General features: G+C 41.1%; 2 protein-coding genes across 4 annotated transcripts; one reads left to right on the top strand and one right to left on the bottom strand.

The window, feature by feature from the left end:
* Positions 1–815: 815 nt before the first annotated feature.
* On the top strand, positions 816–7,640 carry LOC147248851 (transmembrane protein 47-like). Its single transcript, XM_086226268.1, has 3 exons — positions 816–1,189; positions 4,224–4,364; positions 7,372–7,640. The coding sequence occupies exons 1-3, from the start codon at positions 967–969 to the stop codon at positions 7,551–7,553; spliced, it is 546 nt and encodes a 181-aa protein (XP_086082394.1). The 5' UTR covers positions 816–966; the 3' UTR covers positions 7,554–7,640.
* Positions 7,641–12,358: 4,718 nt separating this feature from the next.
* Positions 12,359–21,984, bottom strand: il13ra2 (interleukin 13 receptor, alpha 2). Of its 3 annotated transcripts, none has more exons than XM_086226122.1 (10): positions 21,666–21,984; positions 21,448–21,536; positions 21,097–21,248; positions 19,338–19,494; positions 19,136–19,256; positions 18,120–18,304; positions 17,594–17,748; positions 16,354–16,498; positions 13,286–13,403; positions 12,359–13,193 (listed from the first exon to the last, which is right to left on the bottom strand). In XM_086226122.1, the coding sequence occupies exons 2-10, from the start codon at positions 21,521–21,523 to the stop codon at positions 13,124–13,126; spliced, it is 1,179 nt and encodes a 392-aa protein (XP_086082248.1). In that variant the 5' UTR covers positions 21,524–21,536; positions 21,666–21,984; the 3' UTR covers positions 12,359–13,123. The 3 variants fall into 3 exon arrangements, with proteins under 3 accessions (XP_086082248.1, XP_086082249.1, XP_086082250.1); XM_086226123.1 differs by having other exon boundaries at positions 16,354–16,495; positions 21,666–21,940; XM_086226124.1 differs by lacking the exons at positions 12,359–13,193; positions 13,286–13,403 and adding exons at positions 13,522–15,643; positions 15,946–16,013 and having other exon boundaries at positions 21,666–21,941.
* Positions 21,985–22,262: the final 278 nt, after the last annotated feature.

Here is a 22,262-nt window from a genome sequence, read left to right as displayed (position 1 = left end):
TGTAAAGTAAATTTTTCAGCTCATATCCTTGTGATTTTAATTTCTATTAATTAATATGTCCGTTAACTTTAACTGTACCTGCACCATGTTTAAGGGCTCATTCATCACCGTTTTTATTCCTCTTGATTTGTACATTTTTGGATAACAAAACAATGTTACTCTGACTTAAAAAAAATGAAATATTTGAAATACCGTTCCACAATTTGTTTAAGTATTTAGGTGAAAATATAACCCACAATCAATAAAACATCGTATTTTGGTTTTCAAATATTATTAAAAAAAACCTACCTTTATTTCAAGCCATGTTTTTTACTTTTGTTTCTCTTCAATGTTTTAGCAATGTATACAGAATGTACATCAACTGGAATATACCATTATTAGTAACTACATTTAATGTATTTTGATATTGAAATAGGATCAGATTTATTTTTAAATCCATTAAACTCGCTTATATATAAAGATTCAATTTTGCACATGATAATGATAAATAATGAGATATATTCATTGCCCCTGTATGTAAATATAGGCATCTCTCCATCTATGAAAAATATATGAATTTGTTATATTTGTGCATGTTTTACGTCCTAGAATAACAAACACGTTTTCTACACATGTGTATATAAGATCTTCTTCCCAAACAAAGCTCTAAAAATCAGAATTCCACGTTTATATAGTAGGACATGACGCAATCGTGTTCATGTTTGACAATAAGAGTGCGTCAAACACCTGGCAGTCCACTCACAACCAGAAATGATACCCGTGAACATGTTTTACGCTCAACTCTTATTTTGAAAAACCCGTGTAAGCGGATGTCTCCTGTAAAAAAAACTTTCCCAGCTGGGTTCACAATAGCGCAGACAGTGGCAGCAGTGCGTGTTATGGTGGCTGAGGACGCACACGGACCCTCCGGCGAGCTCTCTTCACTGTGACGGACGTGCAGCGGTGAACCGACCGTGTAGGGACGAGATGTCTGTGAACGAGGTGTACGTGTTCCGGCCCTTCAAGCTGATCGCGCTGCTCTGCGTCTTTCTGGCGCTTTGTTTGGACGTGGTGGCTCTGCTGAGTCCCGCCTGGGTCACCGCCGAGCACTTCTCCCTGTCCCTGTGGGAGTCCTGCTCCCAGGCCGAGGCGCGGCACCCGTCGGAGGAGGAGGAGGGTCAGTGGAGCTGCTTCTCCACCCTCACAACTGGTAAGGACCGAACCGCTGCTGCTGGTCTTTGTCTGCTGTGGGGAACGGTCTGTCCTGCGAGTTGGGGTGTCTTTGGAGGGGAGTTAAAAAGCATCAGAAGTTCAAATAAAGATGATGTAAAGTTTGAAAGTTGCAAGATTGTTAATTGAGCTCTTTTTTATTGCGAATAACACGCAATCTGTAGTGTAAAAGAGCGGAATGGGCGTGTTCCAGTTAATTATAGTGTGTAAAAGAGTGAACTGGTGTTTTTGATGTTTTGGGGTTGTTGTTTTTTTTTTTTTGGTGGTAGCATCGGCATCCCCGACTGTCTCCTCCTCCACTCATGTTTATTTGTTTGTGTTAGTGAGTTCTGACACGTTTCCTACCTCATACCGGAGCAGTGAGCTGGGGTCACGGACACATTGCGATGCTCAGCTGATTCATAAGCCGACAGGAGGGGATGTTGATGTGCTAGCGGATGTTTGTTTTTTCTGTTCTATAATTAAGGGCTTCTGAATCTGTGTAAATGTTCCAAATTCATTGTCGAGGATTAGAAAACAACTCATCGCTTATTTCTGTAAACACGAATTCCTTTGGAATAAACTACCAACAGGCTTTAAATGGCTTTTGTAGAGACACATTTTTGCATCTTCCCCATCCTCCTCCTCCACCTCCTCCTCCTGCTCACCAGGCCTAAATCCACCAGGTTATCTTTTGTCAAGCAGAAGAGTCATGTGACCGAAGTGTTTACAGCTCTGACCCCTTGTTTTGCCCACCAACAAGAGAGAAAATCTGCCTCTCATGTTGCAGATTTAGGAACTCTGACATGAATTTGGCTTAAGGCCAAACCATTCTAAATTGCATCTAATCTTGAGTGTCATAAGCATGACTGATTGTACACACACACACACACACACATACACACACACACACACACACACACACACACACACACACACAGACAGCCACTAATAATTAAAAGGAAACAGGGCTCTGGTGTGATTGACGGCTCACTGATATTGTGGAATGCGTCGGACTGAATGGGAGGTGGGTTTGTCGCTTTTGAGGGTCTGCACAGCTCATTAAAGCGACAGTGGAGGGGTGTGTTGAGGTTAAAGGGGCAGTTCACCAAAAAGGCAAAGCAGATTGCACATAAATGCATGAAATAATCTGAGTTCAGGATCATCCGCTGCGCGCAGTTGTATGTAGGATAAACTGCAGCTGAATTCATAAAACTGTCTAAAAATATTCTTTTGAATCCTTTTTAAAAAGTTTTTTTTTTTTTTTTTTTTTAGCCAAATCCAAAATTCTAAGCACACAACGCACTGAGGATGGCAGAAAACTATCTCCTAAAGAATATGCCATCTCTTGCATGAGGCTTATTCAAATGTGGTTCAGATGTGTCGTCAGGGAAATGTTCCTTTTAACGATCCTGAAGACAAATGAATGGCGCGCTCAGCGAGAGACACCCTGATTTGTTCACTGAGCTTGTTAGCTTCCCCGAATGCAAATTCTCCTATTGAGGGGAGTCTTCTGGGGTTAGGCTTTCTTCTGACACTGACAAGTGGGATTTCAAAGGGGGGATACAGAATGGAGCCAGGAATGAAAGTATAAGAATGTTTCCTCTGAATAGGCCTGTATTTCTGGTCTTGAATCTGTTGCAGGCAATACGAAAAAAAAAGTTTTATGTTTGTTGCACAGATATTTGCAGGGGATGAGGGAAGATTCTTCAAACTCCACGATTCCTTAACTGGGGAATACTCAGGGTTTTGGGTTTTTTTGGAGGGGTGGGGGCTGCCAACAAAAGTTGGTTGCATCCTCTCAAAATAAACGTATTTATGTTCCCACTAGTGTTCTGTCTCCTCTTCGTTTGATTGGATCTCACTTCACACGCGTAAAGAAGGCACAGAGTATCTGCCAATCAAATTGAGAGTAGAGTTGTGGGCGGGTCTTCTGGAGAGGTGCCCCCAGCCAGTCCAGTTCCCTCTGGGCTGGAAAATCTAAGACCCTGAAGTACCCTACATGTTGTTTAGCCTGAAACATGGACTAATGGTTGAAACCACCACAGGACCTGCGTCAGACAGCAAAGGACCAAGAGACTCAGTACCAGCTAGCATTAGCGGTGTGAGCCTAGCCACTGGGAACGCCAGCCCAGCTAGTGTCGACACAAGCACAGATGGAAACGTGAGCGTTGTGGTTTGGCTCTCTGTCTCATTAGTGGACAGAAACTGTTTGAGTTGCATAATCTCGTAGGCTTTTTTGCTGCAAATATTTATAAGTAGTTTGATTGTTTGTTTTTTATTTCAATTTTATCTTCATATGTTCACATTTTGGAAGCTATTCAAAATGCTTCATTGTGTATGTTTGAGGGGGTTTTTTGTGTGTGTAAATAATGTCATTACTTTTAAATTTGATTTTTATGTTTTTGGGTTCAACAAGGTAATACAGTAGGTCAAACTGGACATATAATCCTGAACTTAAGTACATCTGTAAGTTATTTTTGGTGAAATCTGAAATGAGGCTGAATAAAGAGCAAAAAAAAATGTGACTAACACTTCCATGTCTTCATTTTGTTGGCCTCCTTTGTCTTTGTCATACATCTTTTATGGAACGAGAGTACAAAAGGGGTGGAGGAGACGAGGTAATCAGCCGATGGTTCATTGTTTCAGGAGGAACAGGACGTAAAAAATTTGGAACCGCTGTTGTACCCTAGCATACAGGAAGAGATGACATCTTTTCTTTCCCAGTTGTTTATTTGGAAGGAAATGTGCTGTTATTGTCGGGTCTGCTCAGCTGAGCAGACTTTAGGGCACCCTCATCAACCAAAAACCCCTAGGAGACAGTAAGGGGATGGAGAAAAAGACATCCTTGTGACCACCATGTGACACTCAATAGATGCAATATCAATTAGCGTGGTGTCCTGCCAGCCTCTGTGCTTCACCGGCTGGGATTTGTGTGGTGTTTGTCAACACAGCGCTTCAATTCAACAGGAGCGGTCTGTTCATCAAGCTTTTGTTGCTCTAACACTCTAACCTGCGTGTGTCCCGTCCTGCAGACTGGCAGATTGCCACGCTGGTCCTGCTTGTGGCGGGCGCTGTGGCGACTCTGGTGGCCTTCTTCGTGGCCCTCATCTCCCTCTGCCAGGGGACACAAAGACGACACTACCGCACGGTGGCCATCTTCCTCTTCACTGCAGGTATGTCTTTTTTTGTTTTCTATCGGGAAGTGTCTGTTCCTCCCTGTTTCTCTGTTGCTGCACATACATTTAGAGACAAAGATCCATTCGTCACAACCACAAAAATGTCCATACAGACAGGGGTTTTCTATTTTTTTTTCATTTTGTTCCAGTGCTTACATTAAATAGAAGGGCTGCGAGGGGAAAGGAGCAGCTGAATGAGGCTTGTTAGTTGAGCTCACATTTTCTGTGGTGTGGAGTCTAAAGGCCTTGTGGCCCGCCAGCCAAGAAAAAGCAGCCGCAGAATTTGCAGACTTACCAACAAAGTGAAGTCATTGAGGGGGAAAGAAGCTCCCCCCGCCCCCCGGACTGTTTCATAGTTGAACATGGATTTGTTTGAGACGGTGACACTGGTGAGGGAGAATTTCTTATAACCATAACTAAAACAAAAGATTTTGTATGCTGTAGAAGCTTTTTGTTCCATATACTTTAGAGGTTAAACTGACTCATAGTCTGTGCTTATTTTACTTTACAGCCGTGATGAAACACTAACCATGACTGAGGCTTGTTGGTTGAACCTATGCGTAGTTCCATTTTTGCCGGTTTCCATAACATGTTTATATAAGCATCAGAACTTCTGTTTTGCCTCCTCTTCCTTCAGTTTTAAAACAATGCCGATAGAGTAAATTCAATGCTAGTCCCTGTGTCCTCTCCATTTTTTTTTCAAACCCATAATGTGGAAATATGCTGTTAAAAGAACACATTGACTTTTAGAAAAGTCACTTTTTTTTAAACCACACAGATACCCCTCTCTCATCTGTGTGTACATTAGGGGTGGGTGAATCCCACAGAGATCGCAAGTTAGCTTAGCACAGTGAATGGAAATCAATGGGAAGTGTTAGCATACCTCTATCAGTAGTCATCAAATAGATAAGGTTCAAGGTCTTGGTTTGTCCAGCAGTAATCCTCCTCATCCTCGGTAACAATCACTCTTCTAGTTGTCAAAGTCAAAGTTTTGTGTTCTGTTGGCCAAAGTTTTAAGGAGCACCCAGTCAGGAAAGTAGTCCCGGCTGTGTAGCTGATCTAGAATTACAGTGTCTAATAATTTAAAGTTAATTGATAGCGATTGTTATGGATGCTACTCGTTCTATTAATGCAGGCAAAGACTCATTTGGAGGAAAGTGAATTTGATGAGTTCTGATGGAAGTGTGCTAACACTTCCCATCCACCACCAGTCATTGTGTTACGCTAACAAGCAGTCAGCTGGTCCCTGTGGTTCTCAGCAGAGAGAAAGGTATTTGTCTTCTTGCCTGACACTGGGGAGGATGCTAAAGAAGCGTGTTTCTTTAAAAAGCCAGAAATGTTCTTTTTAAAAACCACAGGCGATTAAACAATTAAACATCTACAATAGAGACCCAATGTGAAGGCATACATGTAATTGCACACATAATATGACTCATTTTTCTTGTATAAGAGCGGAACGGACAGATGTACAGATGTGATGTTTGGTGCAAATGTGCGTGAGAAGAATAAAGTTACATTTGCAGTAAAGTTTGAATGGGAATTGGAAGGAGTTTTTGTCTCATTTTCTCTATGAAAACATCCAACATAAAGGATCAGTGTGTGCAGTCGACTTAATGGCTGTACCTTTGCCTGCTAGCCATTTAGTGAAAAGCGTGGGAATGCAGTGTTATTCTTTCCTGTGTGTAATTGTGTTGAGCCTTGCGAGAATAAGGACTCCTTACAGACGAAGCAGCAGCAGCAGCAGCAGCAACAGAGGGGCTGGACTCTGTTAAATGCCCCTTGGCAGGGCTGTGGTTGTGTGCTATTCATTCTCCGTCCAGAAATATGACCTCAGCAGGCCGCAAGCTCACTCTGGGCTCCATCAACACTGCTGCATTCTTGGGCTGCCGCTGTTCCTCATGCACACACCCGCCTCTCCATCCTGTAGCAAGGAAGGGTGGAGGGAAAGTCTCACAAAGTCCCTTCCCCAGGAGCAACCTACCATGAATAGAAAGGAACTGTAATCATTAGTGTGAAAGTATGTCTTTGATTGTGCGCACACACACACACACACACACACACACACACACGTACGCTCACACTGACGCCAGCACACACCTCTGGGAGCTCTGAATGAGAGTGATTCGCAATGATGGAAGCATTTTCCTTCCGTGTATGAAGGTCGGGAGACACAAAACAAAGCAGATTAGTTTCTTAGTTTCTTTTTTTTTTATATATATTTATATCACATGATTTATATGATATTTTAATTATAGGACTTACAGAAAGCACATATTGATCTCCAATTGAAAATTGCTTTACTTATTAGTCTTTGGAACAAAGTGCATCAGGAGGCTTTGCACTCTACCTCTGCAGTGCTAGTATTATTAATAGAGTGGTTTGGGAATTAGTCTTAAAGGCTGGAAATAAATTAGCGTTGTTGAATGTCTGGGTTTCTCTTCTTAAATTCAATGGGTTTTGGTTTAAATGTGTGAAAAAAGCTCTGTTAGCACAAACCTCAAACACTCCACCACTTTGTTCAAATGCATAAATACATCCATAACTTCCCCATTTGTGAATTTGGAAGCATTCTTGTGTCTTAAATACAGTGGTTGTTAGCAAGTTGCTAATTAAGACAACAGAGGTTGCTGTCATTTAACGTCATTACTGCAAACGCAAAAGAAGCATGAAGCTAGTTGTGCTACTTTCTAGCATAATGTTAGCTTTGTACTCACTACATTCCCTCTTCAAAACTCACACAAGTGCTGTTCATTTGTGACGATTATCTCCTGAATTGTGTAAATCTCTACTTTTGTTCACCACAGTTAATTTTAAACAGTAATCCAACATTCAGTGTAAAAATCCAGTTAGCTTTTGGTTGAGGAAACCCATGGCGATGCTAAATTCCCTGGTTAGCTTACATACGTCATCCCTGTTGCACTCTACCACTCTCTTGCCAAGTCAAGAGAAATGGAAAGCTTTGCCTGTATAATTTAAGTTTTTTTATTCTTTTTGTTTCTTGTAGTGGTTCTGCAGGCCTGTGCGTTGGTCCTCTACCCGATCAAGTTCATTGATGGAACCGTTCTGCAAACATATCACGAGTTCAACTGGGGTTATGGGCTCGGATGGGGAGCGACCATCTTCATGTTGGGCGGAGGAATTCTCTTCTGCCTGCGGACGGACATATACGAGGATGCAATGTACTGAGTCCTGTGTTAACTCCTATTGCTCAAAAAATATATACATACATACATACATACATACATTATATTTACACACACACACACACACAGAGAAACAAAACCGTACATGAAGCATATTGCATTTCTTTACTCTGCACACAGCCACTGTGTATGTGAGCACAGATGTCTCTCTCTCTCTCTCTGCCTTCTCTGTTATTTTTAGACAGGTTGTGAAGGCCTAATTTAGGCCAGGGCTGTATGAATAGGACCCCCCCCCCCCAACCCAAACCTACCCAACCCCCCCCCTCCCATGCACCCAGTGGGTCCCTCAGCCCTGCCGGTATCAGGGTGAGGTGGCAAAAGCATGGAGAGCTTTCTGGATAAGCACGAGCCACTGATGCTGGACGTTTCCACTGCACGTTGACCTGGATCTCTATTGTTAGAGGATTCTCAGTACAGACCTAAATGTGCAGCAGCCGAACATTTGAAGGGATTGATTCATTTCCCTATTTCCTTTTTATTATTTTATAGCATTTGACGAGGACTAGCTTGTTAATGTATTTATGGCTTCACTTTATAAATACTGAGCTTCTCGCTCCTTGTCTTCTAGCTCATCCAGTTTGTCTTCTGATATTAAGAGTGTAAATTAGTCAGCTTCGATATACGCTGGAGCTGTCAAGTGTTTATAGTTTGTTTGGGGGAAAAAAATCGAAGTAGTTTGTCTCAAATGAAAAATGTAAATGTGTACAAAGTGTTTCTACATGAGAGAAATGAATAAAAAGTAGTTTTCGGGAGGATTAGGAGTGTGAATTATTGATGCAAACTAACTTTGATGTGGTTTTCTGTCACTAAAAACTCCTGACAAATGACTGAATTGTAAAAAGCGCCAGAGTTTCTCCCCTTTTAGACTGAACAGCAAGACTTTGATTTTCCAGGGCCCACATCCCTGATCACTGGGTGCTATTTTGCACCTAGTTAGCAAGTGATGATAAACAGCAACATAAAACTATAGCTATTATTACCCATCGGATGTTTTGCAAAGACAACTTGTTTTATCTGTAACATTACATGTGATTATCCGAGACATTTTTACCATGCTGTAAAGGATTAAATGTGACTGAAAGGTTGCACCAAATTGTGAAACAAAACTTTTTGTTGTTGAAATATGTTAACTAAATGCTAATTAAAGAGCTCTACAAGACGTCCCTGCATGTGTCGTGTTAAACAGAACGCACTGCCACACTTCAGCCGCCTGGTATGAAGTCTTCCTGTTCACACTTCCTTCACCCCACAACAGCTGCTTCAAGAATCCCTGGAAAGGGAATATCTGTGAGTAAACATGTTCAGCAGCTGCTGCTATGTGAAAGATGCCCAGCTGTGGACGATATTAACAACAGGATCAACCGTTTCCTGAGAAAATCCCATATTACCACATGATGTAAACCTCACAAGTGTGTCGAGTGTGTGAGGTGCTAGTTCAATGGTTTTCCTATAATAGTAGTGACCTTTGGGGAATCTTTGAAATGTGACCTGCTAGTCAGAGGTGATGTGGCTACATAACACGCTGGCACTTTCTCAAGTGTACCATGTATTGCTTGGAGGTGTTTCATAAACATTTACTTCAGTGGAAAATCCAAAGATTTATCATACATTTTTAATGAGTGCACAGATGCTTGTGTGTCTCATGAGGCATTGGTAGATTTTAGTTGGCAGAAAAATGTTTTTTTAATGTAAATATTCATTAAAACAGGTATTATGATGCTCAAAAGCCATCCACGTTATCACACCTAAACAATGATATATCAGCCAAGGCATTTTTCCGTGTAATTGTCCATCTAAATGTGAACTGCACATTTGCCCTGTCAAAAGATTGTTGTGGCTTCAGTCAAGACTTGTATGAAGATGCATGTTTGTCACCCACCTCTCTCTTCCACCATCTAGTGGTCATCCTCAACAGTGTCTGGTACTATGAGAAACCTAAAAGTCATGAACAAAACCGAAGTGTTCTTTGTTTTAGGTTTGCATTCAGATGTAGTTGAGATTCAATCCTGATTAGATACCAACCCCCAAAAAAGCCTCTGATTTTATTTTGGAAATTGGAAATGAAACAACAAATCCAAAAGGACGTTATTCTGAAATGATAAAAGTGGGCAGGTATGGTACAAACCACTGTTTATTTGTCACATGTTGATGATTGATGATGATTGTTCACTTCCTCTGCAGCTGCTGCCACGACTCACTCCCAGCTGCAAATACTTTATACATGACCACAGTCTTCCTACAGCACAGAATTATATCAACTTACTGTATGTCAGCGAAGGAAGCAAGACTAAGACAAAGAGTCAGACATTGTTGCCACTAATGAGTTGATTTTTCTACCCTGTTGAGTTAAAAGAGCTTCAGAGGAAAGCACGTTTGTACTCGGCAGCAACAGCAAATCGAATGCATTCTAATATTAAAAGCAGTGAGCACTGCTATCTGTTTTAAAAAAAGCAGTTAAAGGGTGGCTGCTTTGGTGCTGAAAGCCAAATATTTGAGTCTTTGAATGCATATTTACTGTTCATAATTTGATAGTCTTCTTTTACTTGTATTTAAGTGACTCCTGTATGTTCAGTCTTGCCAAGGCTGACTAATGCTTTCACATCTCCATAAATTTACTATGAGTGAATGGATGTTTCCCAGGGGCTAACAAACCTGCTGATATTTTGAAATGTGTCTTATGTGTTACATTCTAAAAACACTCACCATTTCAAAGCTCCCACACGGTAAATACAGCGCGGCCTTCGGAGCACAGCCTGGCCCCTGGGGCCAGTAACCAGTCAGGCCCTGCACACTTTTACTCTGCAGGGACAGATTCCAGTTACTGACCCTGGGAGACGGAGACAAACATGTTCTGACACCTTGAGACCTGAGGAAGAAAGTTGTATGGTTGTTATACAGACAATCTCCAAGCTCTTATCAAGTCATGAATGTAAACCTGAAGGGTCCCGGCTCGTCCATGGATCCTAGAAGTCCTGCACAGACCACACGCTGGGACGAAGGAAGGTAACTGGACTGAAAAGTCACACCTGAGCTATACATGACCCCCCTGCCCCCCGCCCCCAACACAAACACACACACACACACACACACACACACACACACACACACACACACACACACACACACACACACACAAACCAATCCTCAATCAAGCGTGGCCCCACCAAAATTACATATTAACCTAAGAAAAGTTATTCACTTCTGTCCTGTTACCCTGTTTTCCCTGCAGCTTCCTTGGTTCACTTTCTGGCCCTGGACTGAAGCCAGGAACACATGCACCACTCAAACACTCCATGTTGCCCATCAGCACCCTTCTAGCATTCACAGGGCTGCAGACCATCCTCTATATTTGGGTTTAGGCACTTCGTTCTGACGCCATATGTTTGTCAACGTTTTATGATCATAGTCTATAGTGGTGTTCCCCTGCTAATTATTTATGGGGAAAAAAAACACTCCAGTGAGCCGCATGAAGAAGAGACACAACTCAAACATGCACATGTACATTTCAGGTACTGATGGTGGGAAGCGGTCAGGTGCCTCGACAACCTTGAGGGTGACGGCGTATGTTAGATCAAATACTAAAAAGAACAGGTCAGCCGGGTCCCAGGTGATCACTTTCCCAGTGAAAGAAAGTATCACGTAGCAGGAAGAGGTTTTAATGTAAATGATTACTTAGTCTGTAGGAATCACAACAAGAGCTGTGTATAATACACAGAGTAAAGAGAACAGCAACACCAAAAACAATTGATTTTGTTTAATGTACCAGAATGACTTCATCACAACTTTGATAAAACATGACATCAAGTTCAGTTTGTCTTATCGTGACTATTGTTGTTATTTTGTGTTATTATTCTGAATGCGATGTGTGTTTTATAGTATCTGGACACTAGAGGGCAACATGTTTTTGCAAAAATATAGACAACTCTCACCCATTCCTGACTAATAGGTTATCTACTGTTAATAGGTAATCGAAGCAAACATCACAACAGATGATTTCATTGTACATATTATACCTCGTTCTATATGTATGGAAATGAAGAATATGAGAACTTTGAGAAACAAGAGGGGAATGATCAAGAGAGGCGAAAACAAAACATTGTCAGCATTCTCATTCAGTCTTCCCAGAATAGTGATTCCTCTCTCAGTCTGTCAGGCCATGTTGGGGTTTGTCCTGTCTTCATACAAATAATAAATCAGAGCAGACGAAGCCTTTTTTAGGCATAATTAATGTCATGGTTTGGAAGAAAAATCACATCAAAACTGATGTCATTTGCTGAACTGTTTGAAATGGCAGCGTGTAGCCTTTTGGCAACTGATTATATGGGATTTAATTAAGTTAATATGCGGCTGTACAGACAAACGTTCCTATAAAAATGCAATTTTGACAGATGAACATGAGAAATGGATAGAGTTTGCTACAAAAATCCTTATAAACAAAGATCACAAGGCATTTCTGTTGTGTTGCACAGCAGTTCAAGTATTACATTTTTTATTCTGCCCTTTCATTTGTTTTTCTGATCAATGTCTCATCCCTAGACGCAGTTCATTAAAACTATAATCAGAACCATCAGGAGTTCTGCTCTGTTCTTTATGATGTTGTTGAGCAAAATATTCAAGCTTGTTGAGGGCCAAACAGAGAGCGTTCAAGCAGCTGAGGGCTTCAATCAGATCAGTAGAAAAAAGTAAAGTAGTTCTAGCAGCAGTTGCAGCTTCTTCACTGTTTTCTGAGGTAGAACGTCATTTCATCGAATAAGAATTAATTTAGATACTCCAGAGCACACAGCGTTTTAAAAAATTCATTTTATTTGAAACAAAGCACAAAAGGAAAAATAATTATTCAAGGGCTTGTTGGAAATTTTATTTACAGAAATATCCCATATCATGTCACAACCAAAGCCTGGAAAATGTGAAATATTGTTTCATAACTGTGTTTTTCCTCTACGACTTACGAATACTTGTAAAATGTCTCCCATGAAAACCAATAACATTATTCACCATAAGACCAGTACTGAAAAGTACATTGTGTTACATAAATAGCAATAAAATGAGGTTGTTAAGGCCGCTATGTGGTAATAATAGCTTATTAGCATAAAATGTAAGCTCCTTCTATAAAGAAGCCACGAAGAGCAATATCAACATCTGTTGAACTCTACAGCATCACTGTATCACATATGGAAGAAGGTACATTGATGGAATATGTATTTGACAGTTAATCATGTTAGGCTGTAATGTAACCCTTTCAAGAGGAATACAAATATCAAAACTGTCAAGCAGCTTCGGCATTAAATTCCACCCAATGCTCTCTAAATTGACCCTTTACCGTTTTATTTCTGAGGGGTACGTTAAAACATCCCACGATTATGTGCTGTAACCTATTCAATGAACTGCACCATTCAATGAATTGCATCATAGACCCCGTATGTCGTACAAAACCAAGTATTAGAGGACTATCATCGTCAGCTTCAAGAGAACTTTCAAAACGAGAGGGATGAGCATCTGTGGGCTCTTTGACAGCGATGAATGAGCTCTGCTGTGGCGTCTGGTTTTCGCCGTTCAAAGAGCTGAGGATCTGCCAGCCGAGGCGGTGAGAGGATCCAACTTCTTCACTTGACCGTGATTTCTCCTACAACAGATGCACAGTTTTGATTGATCTGTCTTTTCGCCGTATATCTGTGCTATTTTATTGTCTGTCTGGCTGCTCATGTAAATACTGACATTTTGAGTACTTCCCACACACCCAGCAACAGCAGCAGTGCGGTAATGATGACAGCAGCAAGATACACAAAGATAGATACTGGCTCCTGTCGGGGCTCAGCAGAGCTGGGAATCTCCTCTAAGACAAAGAAAAAGACAAAAAAAGAAGCACAGACATGCACATCAAGTCAAATCAACCACAGCCCCTATCCTTCTGACAAAGCACATATCGTAAAAAGCTTAGCTGAAATAATTTATCACATAAAACAATAGCATATCAGTATGAAAATATTGTCAAAGCATAGCAAATACATAATCAATCGGACTTTTATGTCCATGAGAAGTTTGGGCTATTTCTTTTTACATAATATTGTATTCTAAATGTATTAAATGCCTATTGGTGTCATTACCATCTTGCATTGTCTAAAAATTTAAGGAGATGTCGCATATTCAGGGCTCCTTGACTTCAAGTTAAGGGTAGAGGCATTAGCATGAGCACAGAGTAACGTGTATATATGTGAGATGGTCAGCACGGGAAAGAATTATTAGGTGCAATTCTCCTCAACATATCTTCAAAACAATGCTATGGCGGTTCATTAAATGCTGCATAATTGTGTTTGAATGGAAATAAAAGACACAGAAGCTTCGCTCAAGTCCGACAAGTCACGATACATCTTGGTTTTTTTTCTGGAGCAAAGATTTTAACATGCTACTCATAAACTAGTCACGCTTCTACTGACAAAATTTGAGCGTATAGCTACAGTAACAGTTCTACTGTGTCTATTGGGAGTACAGGTGAAGATTCTAAAGAACCGTGCTCCGGTCCAAGGCACATATTTTCTTTCAACATAAGTTAAATCAAGAGGAGTGAAGTTTTCAAAGATCAGAGTAACATGGAGAGAGTCAAATGTACAAGATGGTATCATTAAATACACAAAAAACAGACATCCCAATGATTATTAGTTAGAGAAAAAGTGTCAGGGGGCTTGACATCCATCCCTGAGGGACACCTTTGTCAACCATGTGGATTGCAATGAAGGGGACCGATCACATCATAGAGTCTGAGCAGATATTTTATTCTTTAAATTTGAATGCTTTAACAGTAAATGAAGTTGCATCCATTTCCTTGACATTGATTTGAAAAATACAACTCTTAACAGGCAAAGATCAAAGAAGTTTCAATGATTTAACATTGCGAACCATTAAATATCAAATTAAATCCTCAAATAATAGGGAGTTATAGCGCTGGAGGTTGTCCATACAGGCCCTCAAGTAATTATAAAGTACAGTATACATGCAGAATACAGCTGTAATGATGACCATATCCCAGAAATCAATTAGTAGAATAATTATAAGTAAAAGCTTCTGTAGGTTACAGAATTGATGCTGGAGACTGGAGATTTAAACGAGTCAATATGCCACCTAAAATAATTCAGTATTTATACCTTTTGTACAAATGGAAATGTTTCTACTGCAGCTCTGATATGTTCTCAGTACCAAAAGTAGTTTTTCTCTTATCCTAATTATTCTTGTGGGGATAATTTCTCTCTGAGATGAGCAGTTGGTTGTTGACCTCTTCTTTAAGTTTGAATACCACAATTCATGAAAACTAATGTTATTATCTTATGCTCTTCCATCCATCCATCCCTTTTCTACCGTTTATCCTTTTAGGGTCATGGGGGGGTGGAGCCTATCACAGCAGCCTTTGGGCGAGAGGCGGGGTTCAGGTCACCAGTCCATCACAGGGCCAACACGTATAGACAGACATCCATTCACACTCACAGCCACACCTACGTTCAACTTAGAGTATTGATTAACCTAATCTGTGGGAGGAGAGAACCCACGCAGGCACAGGGAGAACATGCAGACTCCACACAGAAAGATCCTGTGCTCGAGCCGGGGCTCGAATCCGGAACCCAAATCCGGAACCTTCTTGCTGTGAGGCGACAGTGCTAACCACTGCACCACCGTGCCGCCCCTTATTCTCTTGGTATGCAAAATATTTTCTTCGGGTCATGTTTTGGCTTCGTCACTTGAGACAATCCACAAGAAAGATTATTCAAATCATAACAGGATGCATTTCCGTTGTATGGAACATCATTTTTAGGAGACAGGCTTGTTTCAGTGTTAAATACAAAAAACAAAAAAACAAAAATAGAATTCAAAAGATGCCATGCCAAACTAAACATGACTCAAACATTCAGTGCATTGCCACAGAAAGCTGTATGTCTGTCTATGATTTGCAACTCTTCAAATCTTCACTCATAAATTGATACAGTGTACACCAGAGGCATTTCCCCCTCCATTCATGTGAAGAGTATTTTGTATAAGATGCTTCATCTTGTCTTTCATTGGATCCAGTTGTGAAGACTTCTGTGGCTTTGATTAAACAGAGCAATTAGAAAAGATTAGCACTTGTTGGTTTGTTTTGGGGTTTTTGTAAAATGAAAGTGATGCTTGCTGTCTGACGTTACTCGTTAAGTCATTGAAATCTTAAAATATTTGTAATGTAAGAATTTATCACTTAGCTTACGACATCAAATACAATACTGTTCATCTCTGTGTCTGATGGTGTGAATATAAGGCCATACTGTACTATTAAAATTGGAATGTCTTAATCATGTTTTATACAATACAAATAATTAAAAACAAAAACAAAACAGTGATTAAATACAACTTACTTTGTAATGATGACGTTAAGGTTCTCCAGCTGGGAAAACCTGTGTGACTTGTGGATTTGTTGGTACGGCTTTAAATTCAAAGAAAAAGTTGCTTAATTTTTTTCGTGTGTAAATATGGAATTATTCAAATAGAGACGCAATTTAATAAAAAAAATTCTTTACCTATTAAAAAATAACATTTTACACCAAAATCTATCCTTGAGGGACAAGCCAAAAAAGTACCAGAGCTTTCCTTTACAAAAATACGACAAATACTTGTCTACGATATTGTACTTGCTAGTTTAGAGATTTTACACAAACAAGTCTTTTAGAGGGTTTTTAACTCTCGTGGATGGTATTACATGGTAACGGGACACTTATGCGTTGTTTTATAATGTGCTTTATGTGATATAAGAAGGACGCTCTTACTTGGGTGGCATATCTGGCGACTCCAGTCACTCCAGAAGCTTGTCTCTGTACAATACTTATCCAAACGGCAGCGGACCCGGAAGCAGTTCCTCAAGTTGTCAGAGACGGAAGGCAGCGTCAGACTTGTGGCCTCAGTTGAAATCTGCTTTTAAAGTAAGAGATACAAAAAAGAAATTTCAAATGAGTAAAATGAGAGTTGTAGTTCTTTAAGTTGATGAATTAGCTTGTTTCTATGTTCCATTCTGGAGGTTTGAATGACAGTGTGGATGCTCCAGCGACTGTTTCAAACAGGATCACATCCAGAGCAGGAAAATATCTTAAAATCTTCCAGAAAATTGTCTGTTCTGTTTGCACCCCCCCCCCCCCACACACACACACACACACACACACTCACACACATATTGGAGTGTGCGGCTCTTCAGTATAGTAAGAGGGAGGTGAAACCTAATGATTAAATGTTTTAATTGGATCACTTCCTGCATCCACCTCCTATTCTATCTCATGTTGTGACACATCATGTGAAGACAACACTGTGTCATTTACATCCTCTAACCACTAGGTGGCCTTTGGACTTTAATTCAGCTCACAAATGTCTTCAGGCAGTGACTCATCAAACCGTCGAAGTTTGGACACTACAGTATATTGAGTCCAGCAAACAACAGCTTCTTCTTCTGTGGTGAAGTATTCAAAGTGGTTGCCAGGGTAACGCCAAAAGAGCACAAACTCTTCATAGTAACACACTGCCAATGTCTTAAAGTATTTCTGAGCATATTTGAGATTAACAAGGTCTACCGCAGGAAGGAGTACATTGAATATTTGAAAAAAAAAAGCATATTGTTTCATGTTGCATTCAGTGACACTATGATTATTCTATCCCATAATTTTAGGGGTTTTCCTCGAGCCACTCAACAGCCCTGTGCCAAGTGTGGCGAAAATCAACGTGATGGACAGTCTAACAAACACCAGCAGGACTACGACCTCCTTGACAGAGGGAATAGAGCAAATTATAACTTTAGATAATAAAACTGGATTTGAAAAAAAAAAAAACGCTGAACAACAACTTCCAGTTGAAGTCAAGAGGAAAGGGAAAATACAAAACAATGAGATGGACGTTTTTAAAGACGCTCTTACAGCTCCAGAGACATACATGACTTCAAACCTGTTCAAGACAAATTTTACAAAGCTGCTCTTAAATCAGGGTTAAGACTTAGATTCACATGTTCGGTAAACTTTACAGTACCAGTATGGTTTTTTTACTGCGTCCCTCTTGGTTGTGTTCCACCTCCCATTCCAAACAGTGTTTAGGAACCCTTCCGGCAGGGTTCGTCCAGCGTAGTTCCAGCTGTGCATCCGAACCTGTTTGCAGATGCAGCTCACCTGTGGTATCAGGCTTCACTGAGACATTGCAGCAGAGGAACAGACAGTGACAGGAAGACCAGAGGAAAACTGTTAATTGTGCAGGACTGCAGTGGATCTTATATGAGATAGAAAGTGATACTACACCCAAAATGTGTATTTTGCCTTTCCAGTAAACACAAATCAATGTCTCGGGCTTGAAGCTTGGGTTTCTAAACAGACATTTTGTATCGTTTAGGTTTTTTTAGCTGATATAAATCTCCAACCTCAAGTAGGTTCCAGCAAAAAAGTATGCAGTTTCTGAATTCTGGGTTTAGCAAGAAGCACGAGAAACTGATAAACAAATGATATGTTTTGGCTCAAGTGTGGCTTTAAAGTAATCTGTCAAGAGGAAGCAAACACTCATTTACCATGGTTTTGGATTTGGAGGGTGGTGTATGTTGGTTTCAGGGGCCCTTCAGGAGAGGAGCCATTTACACAGAAGCTGACATCTGTAAACTCTGGAAGAGGTTTTCCCGTGAAGTCGCAGCCGGTCTGAACTCCATTTGACAGAAGGTACTTTGGGCATTCTTTTGTTTGTTGGAGTTCTTTGTGCCTGGTGAAGAGGCAGATGATGAAAGATCACTTCGGTTCATCATCAGTAAAACTAAACGGAAGACATTAATCACAGCTGTGATTGAGGAGGACCACAGTGGCTTTTCACTCCCGTGCAAATGTTTTTTTTTGGGTTTTTTTGACTGAGTTATATGTTTATGTTTGATGTTTCAGTGGAAACCTTTAAGATAAGGAGAATCCTGATACAAGGGAAATTCTATGGGACTGTTTTCACTGCAAGGCTTCCACGGAAAAACTTCTGAACCTTAGTTACACTTCCTTTTCTTTGGTCCTTTGACCACCAGCTTCCTGTCTTTTGATTTCTTTTCTTTTTTTGATGGATTTACTTTTGTTTTTCTTTAGCTCAAAAACACCATTTACAGGCAGGTAGAGGCTGGCAGGTGAGTCTGTAACTTCGATGTGAAAAGGTGTGTGATGAAGAATAGTTAAGCTACAGTTTTGTTTTGTTTTGTTTTTTCTTCCTTTTTTGGGGGTAATTTTTAATTAGATTTTATTGTTCGAACATCCACACAAGATATTGGGACGTTCAGAAATGTTGACGTTCACCGTCAGAGAGAGAAAGTATAGCTGACAGCGATGTTATTGGTTTTGGAGGATATACTGAATGAAATGATTCATGTTTGGATGAGGAACACGAGCATTTCAACCAAATTCTATAAAAATCCAGCAAATAACCGATCCCCAAAGCCACTGAGGTTCATCCTCAGGCAGCCGTGAATGTCTGAACAACATTTCATGTGAAGTCATCCAGCAGTAAAAGGCCTGACTTCTTCTAGGGTGACTCAAAATTCTCTTCTTCGTTGGTACTTACCAGAAATACAGATTGTGCTGTGAGTTGGCTGGGGTCTTCGGGCTTCTCTCCCATGTGCACTTCACGTACATCATGTTATAAAACACACAGGTGAAATCTTTCACTGCAGTATCTGCAACACCTGCAGGTAGAACCAGAACCATCAGTGGATATGTTTTCATTTCATTTGACAGCGTTGTATTTAGAAAGCTTCAGGACTGACCTGTGCTGGGAGCTTTCCACACCAGCTCAGTGTAGTTTGAGCTGGTGACCAGATGGCCGTTGGTGCAGGGTCCACTCAGCAAGGTGTATACTCTCACGCTCACGTCTTTCATCAGGTCAAACTGGGCAGTGTAGGTCCTCGCAGGAGTCCTGATGGCCTGGAGAAATACATTTGTGTAAACAGGGGTGCATCCGGACAGAAAACAGTTCCAAACTTCAGCTTTTAAAGCATTTAAGTTCTGATACTTAGAAAGTGCTCCACAAAGCAAAGGAGCCAATAAAAGATGCCAAAAATAAAACACGGGATGCAATGACATCATCCAGATATCAACCTGGGGAATTGCTTTCCATCCTACCAATAACATTATGGGATTTCTTCTTCTTCTTTTTTTTTTTTTAACGTAAGCGATCATCTGGATTTTATTTCACAGTCACGCCTGTCATTGCTCCTCCGAGAATCGATAAAGAAAATCAATGAGAAGGCAAGATTAGCAAACGCTAACTGTGCTTATTAAAGGGCATGCTATCACCTACAATGTTATTTATATTAATTTGGAGTTGTTTCATTTCTTCTCAATGTGCTCCCATGTTATATTATATATGCTGTGTTTATTTTCATATGCACTGATATTGTGGGGATGTGATTTTTGTCATTCACCACAATGGCGAATGCCCTGTGAAACAGAAATGTGGCGAATCCGTTGATGTGATCTGTGTGGTTCCTCCTTGATACGGGTAACCAAGCTGACACGTTATGGGCCCAGATACAGCACATGAAGAAGGTGGCCAGGATGATTCATAGGATGGAGATGGGGAAAAAATGTAGGAAGGAAAAAGCTCCTAAGAATAATTAGCCTGAATGTCAGATTATCCTCCATTGACGCAGCCCAACCGATGAGGAGTGAGCGCTTACACTGAAATGAACTCATGCTTGACTGTGGAGTCATGGGGCTGGTGGAGGGAAGCGGGATGAACAATGCAGCAGCGCAGAGATGTTCCCTCGAGCGAGGACTTTGTTTTCAAGCCAGGTCCCACCGAGCCTACCAGACAAGATGGATCCAAGACATTCTGTCGATTTCCGGAAAAATCTCTGCAGAGTGTCCATCACGTGGCAGTGTTGAATGTGGCCAATAACGGAACGGAATACACAGAAAAAGCCTTTGGGTGACTTTAACAGCAAAGGACAAAGACACAAGACATAATCCCCGTATTGTCTCCATCAAAATGTAACAGTCCAGAGTCAGCGAAGGAGCCTTTCTGGGAAAGGATCATCAGTGACATCCCAAAATATTATCCCACTCATTGTTGACACAGATGCTACAGCGTCAGGACTGTGAACACCCCATCAACAGAAGTGACACAGATCTCTAAGAAGAAAGACCAAAGAAAACCTGGCTGTAGATGTGAATAAGGAACATTGGTGGGGTTTAGTAAGAACAGCCCCGCATACCATTTTTATAACTCACATGCAGACACACGAATGAAGCCAGTGGAGTTATGTGTGATCCTTCCTAAATGTGGATAAAGAAGCTTAAAGTGCAACAGCGGTTCATATTTTAAAGCCACGAACATTCCTCCAACAACCACAAACTGTTCGACATGAGAGTGAAACCTGCTCTCCACCAAAAAAGATACAAAATAACAGTTCGTGACATCGATACACCCCTTCGCCTGAGACTATGCATCCATGTTTTGCCTCATTACAGCCCTTTTTAACAGAGTTTTGCTTCAAAGTGACATCTGAATGAAATGATACTTACGGTCCAACTATTCTGGTAGGAGTCAAAGTATTCCAGCTGATACATTTGGGGGCACTCGGTCAGGTTGTGTAAGCTGGCCGGGGGTCTCCATGTAATGTCCAGACGTCCAAGATGACCAGGATCGTATATGTCTATGGACTCAGGTGGATCAACTGCAGGGAAACATAACATTTGTGAACTTATTCCAACAACAACAACAACAACAAAACCACAATACAAAAAAGAACTCATCAGGTTAACAGCATTATAATACAGTTCAATTCAGCATCTGGTGGATTTGACCCACATAACATTGCAGAGTGCCATGAATTTACATTCTTACTAATATTGTGAATGAATACGTGGACCAACCTGAGAGAGCCTGACAGTGCCTCTCCTCCCTCCTCATGATGAAGAGCAGCAAGAGCGTGAGCCGGTGAGCCGCCATCGGTGAACACAAGCTGATTGATAATCCAACACACACACACACACACACACACACACACACACACACACACACACACACACACACACAAATTCAATGAAACAAATATTCTTGAAGAGAGTCAAGCCGGCAGCAGTGTACTTACAGGAGTGTCAAAGATAGTGAGGCTCCCGCAGCCAGGCAGGCAGGGAGGGTGGACTTTTGAAGGCTTCGGATGACTAAGACCTACCAAGGAGACGAAAAAAAAAACAACAGTAGCTGGAAGCAGCGGCTAAATTGAAAGGAGAAAGTTACTGGGAGTTTCCCCAGTGTAACAATAGTCATCCCCATTATCCCAGTTTCCCTTTTCCCTGTTCGTCTGTCATGTCAGCTCTTGTCCCGTCGTCACGCCTTATTTGCGGCATTTTCACACTCCTCAGACTTGTAGCACGGAGAGGACAGATCTTGGAGAGGACAGATCTTGGAGAGGACAGATCTTGGAGAGGACAGATCAGGTGTTCTTATCAGGGACTGAAGAGGAAGCCCGACGCATCGAGGGCGGTTGGAGGTGCCGGTTATCCTTCTGTCAGTCGTCGCATGGCTTTTTCACTTCCCATAAAATTCTAATCATAATTCTGTCAACATCTCATTCAGGCCGTCACACCCCTATGATAACACCTGACTTTTCTGTCTGTCTTTTCTCGAGCTACAAGTGTGAGAAATATTCAAATGTCACATCAAAGCCGTGGTAAGAGGACAAGAG

The sequence above is a fragment of the Aulostomus chinensis genome, chromosome 15 (genome assembly GCF_037954235.1).
Source record: "Aulostomus chinensis isolate RoL2024-O1b breed Wild chromosome 15, RoL_Achi_v1.0, whole genome shotgun sequence".
NCBI classification, from domain to species: Eukaryota; Metazoa; Chordata; class Actinopteri; order Syngnathiformes; family Aulostomidae; genus Aulostomus; species Aulostomus chinensis.
The sequence above is the reverse complement of the archived record's forward strand: the minus strand, read 5'-3'. Positions and strand labels throughout refer to the sequence as shown.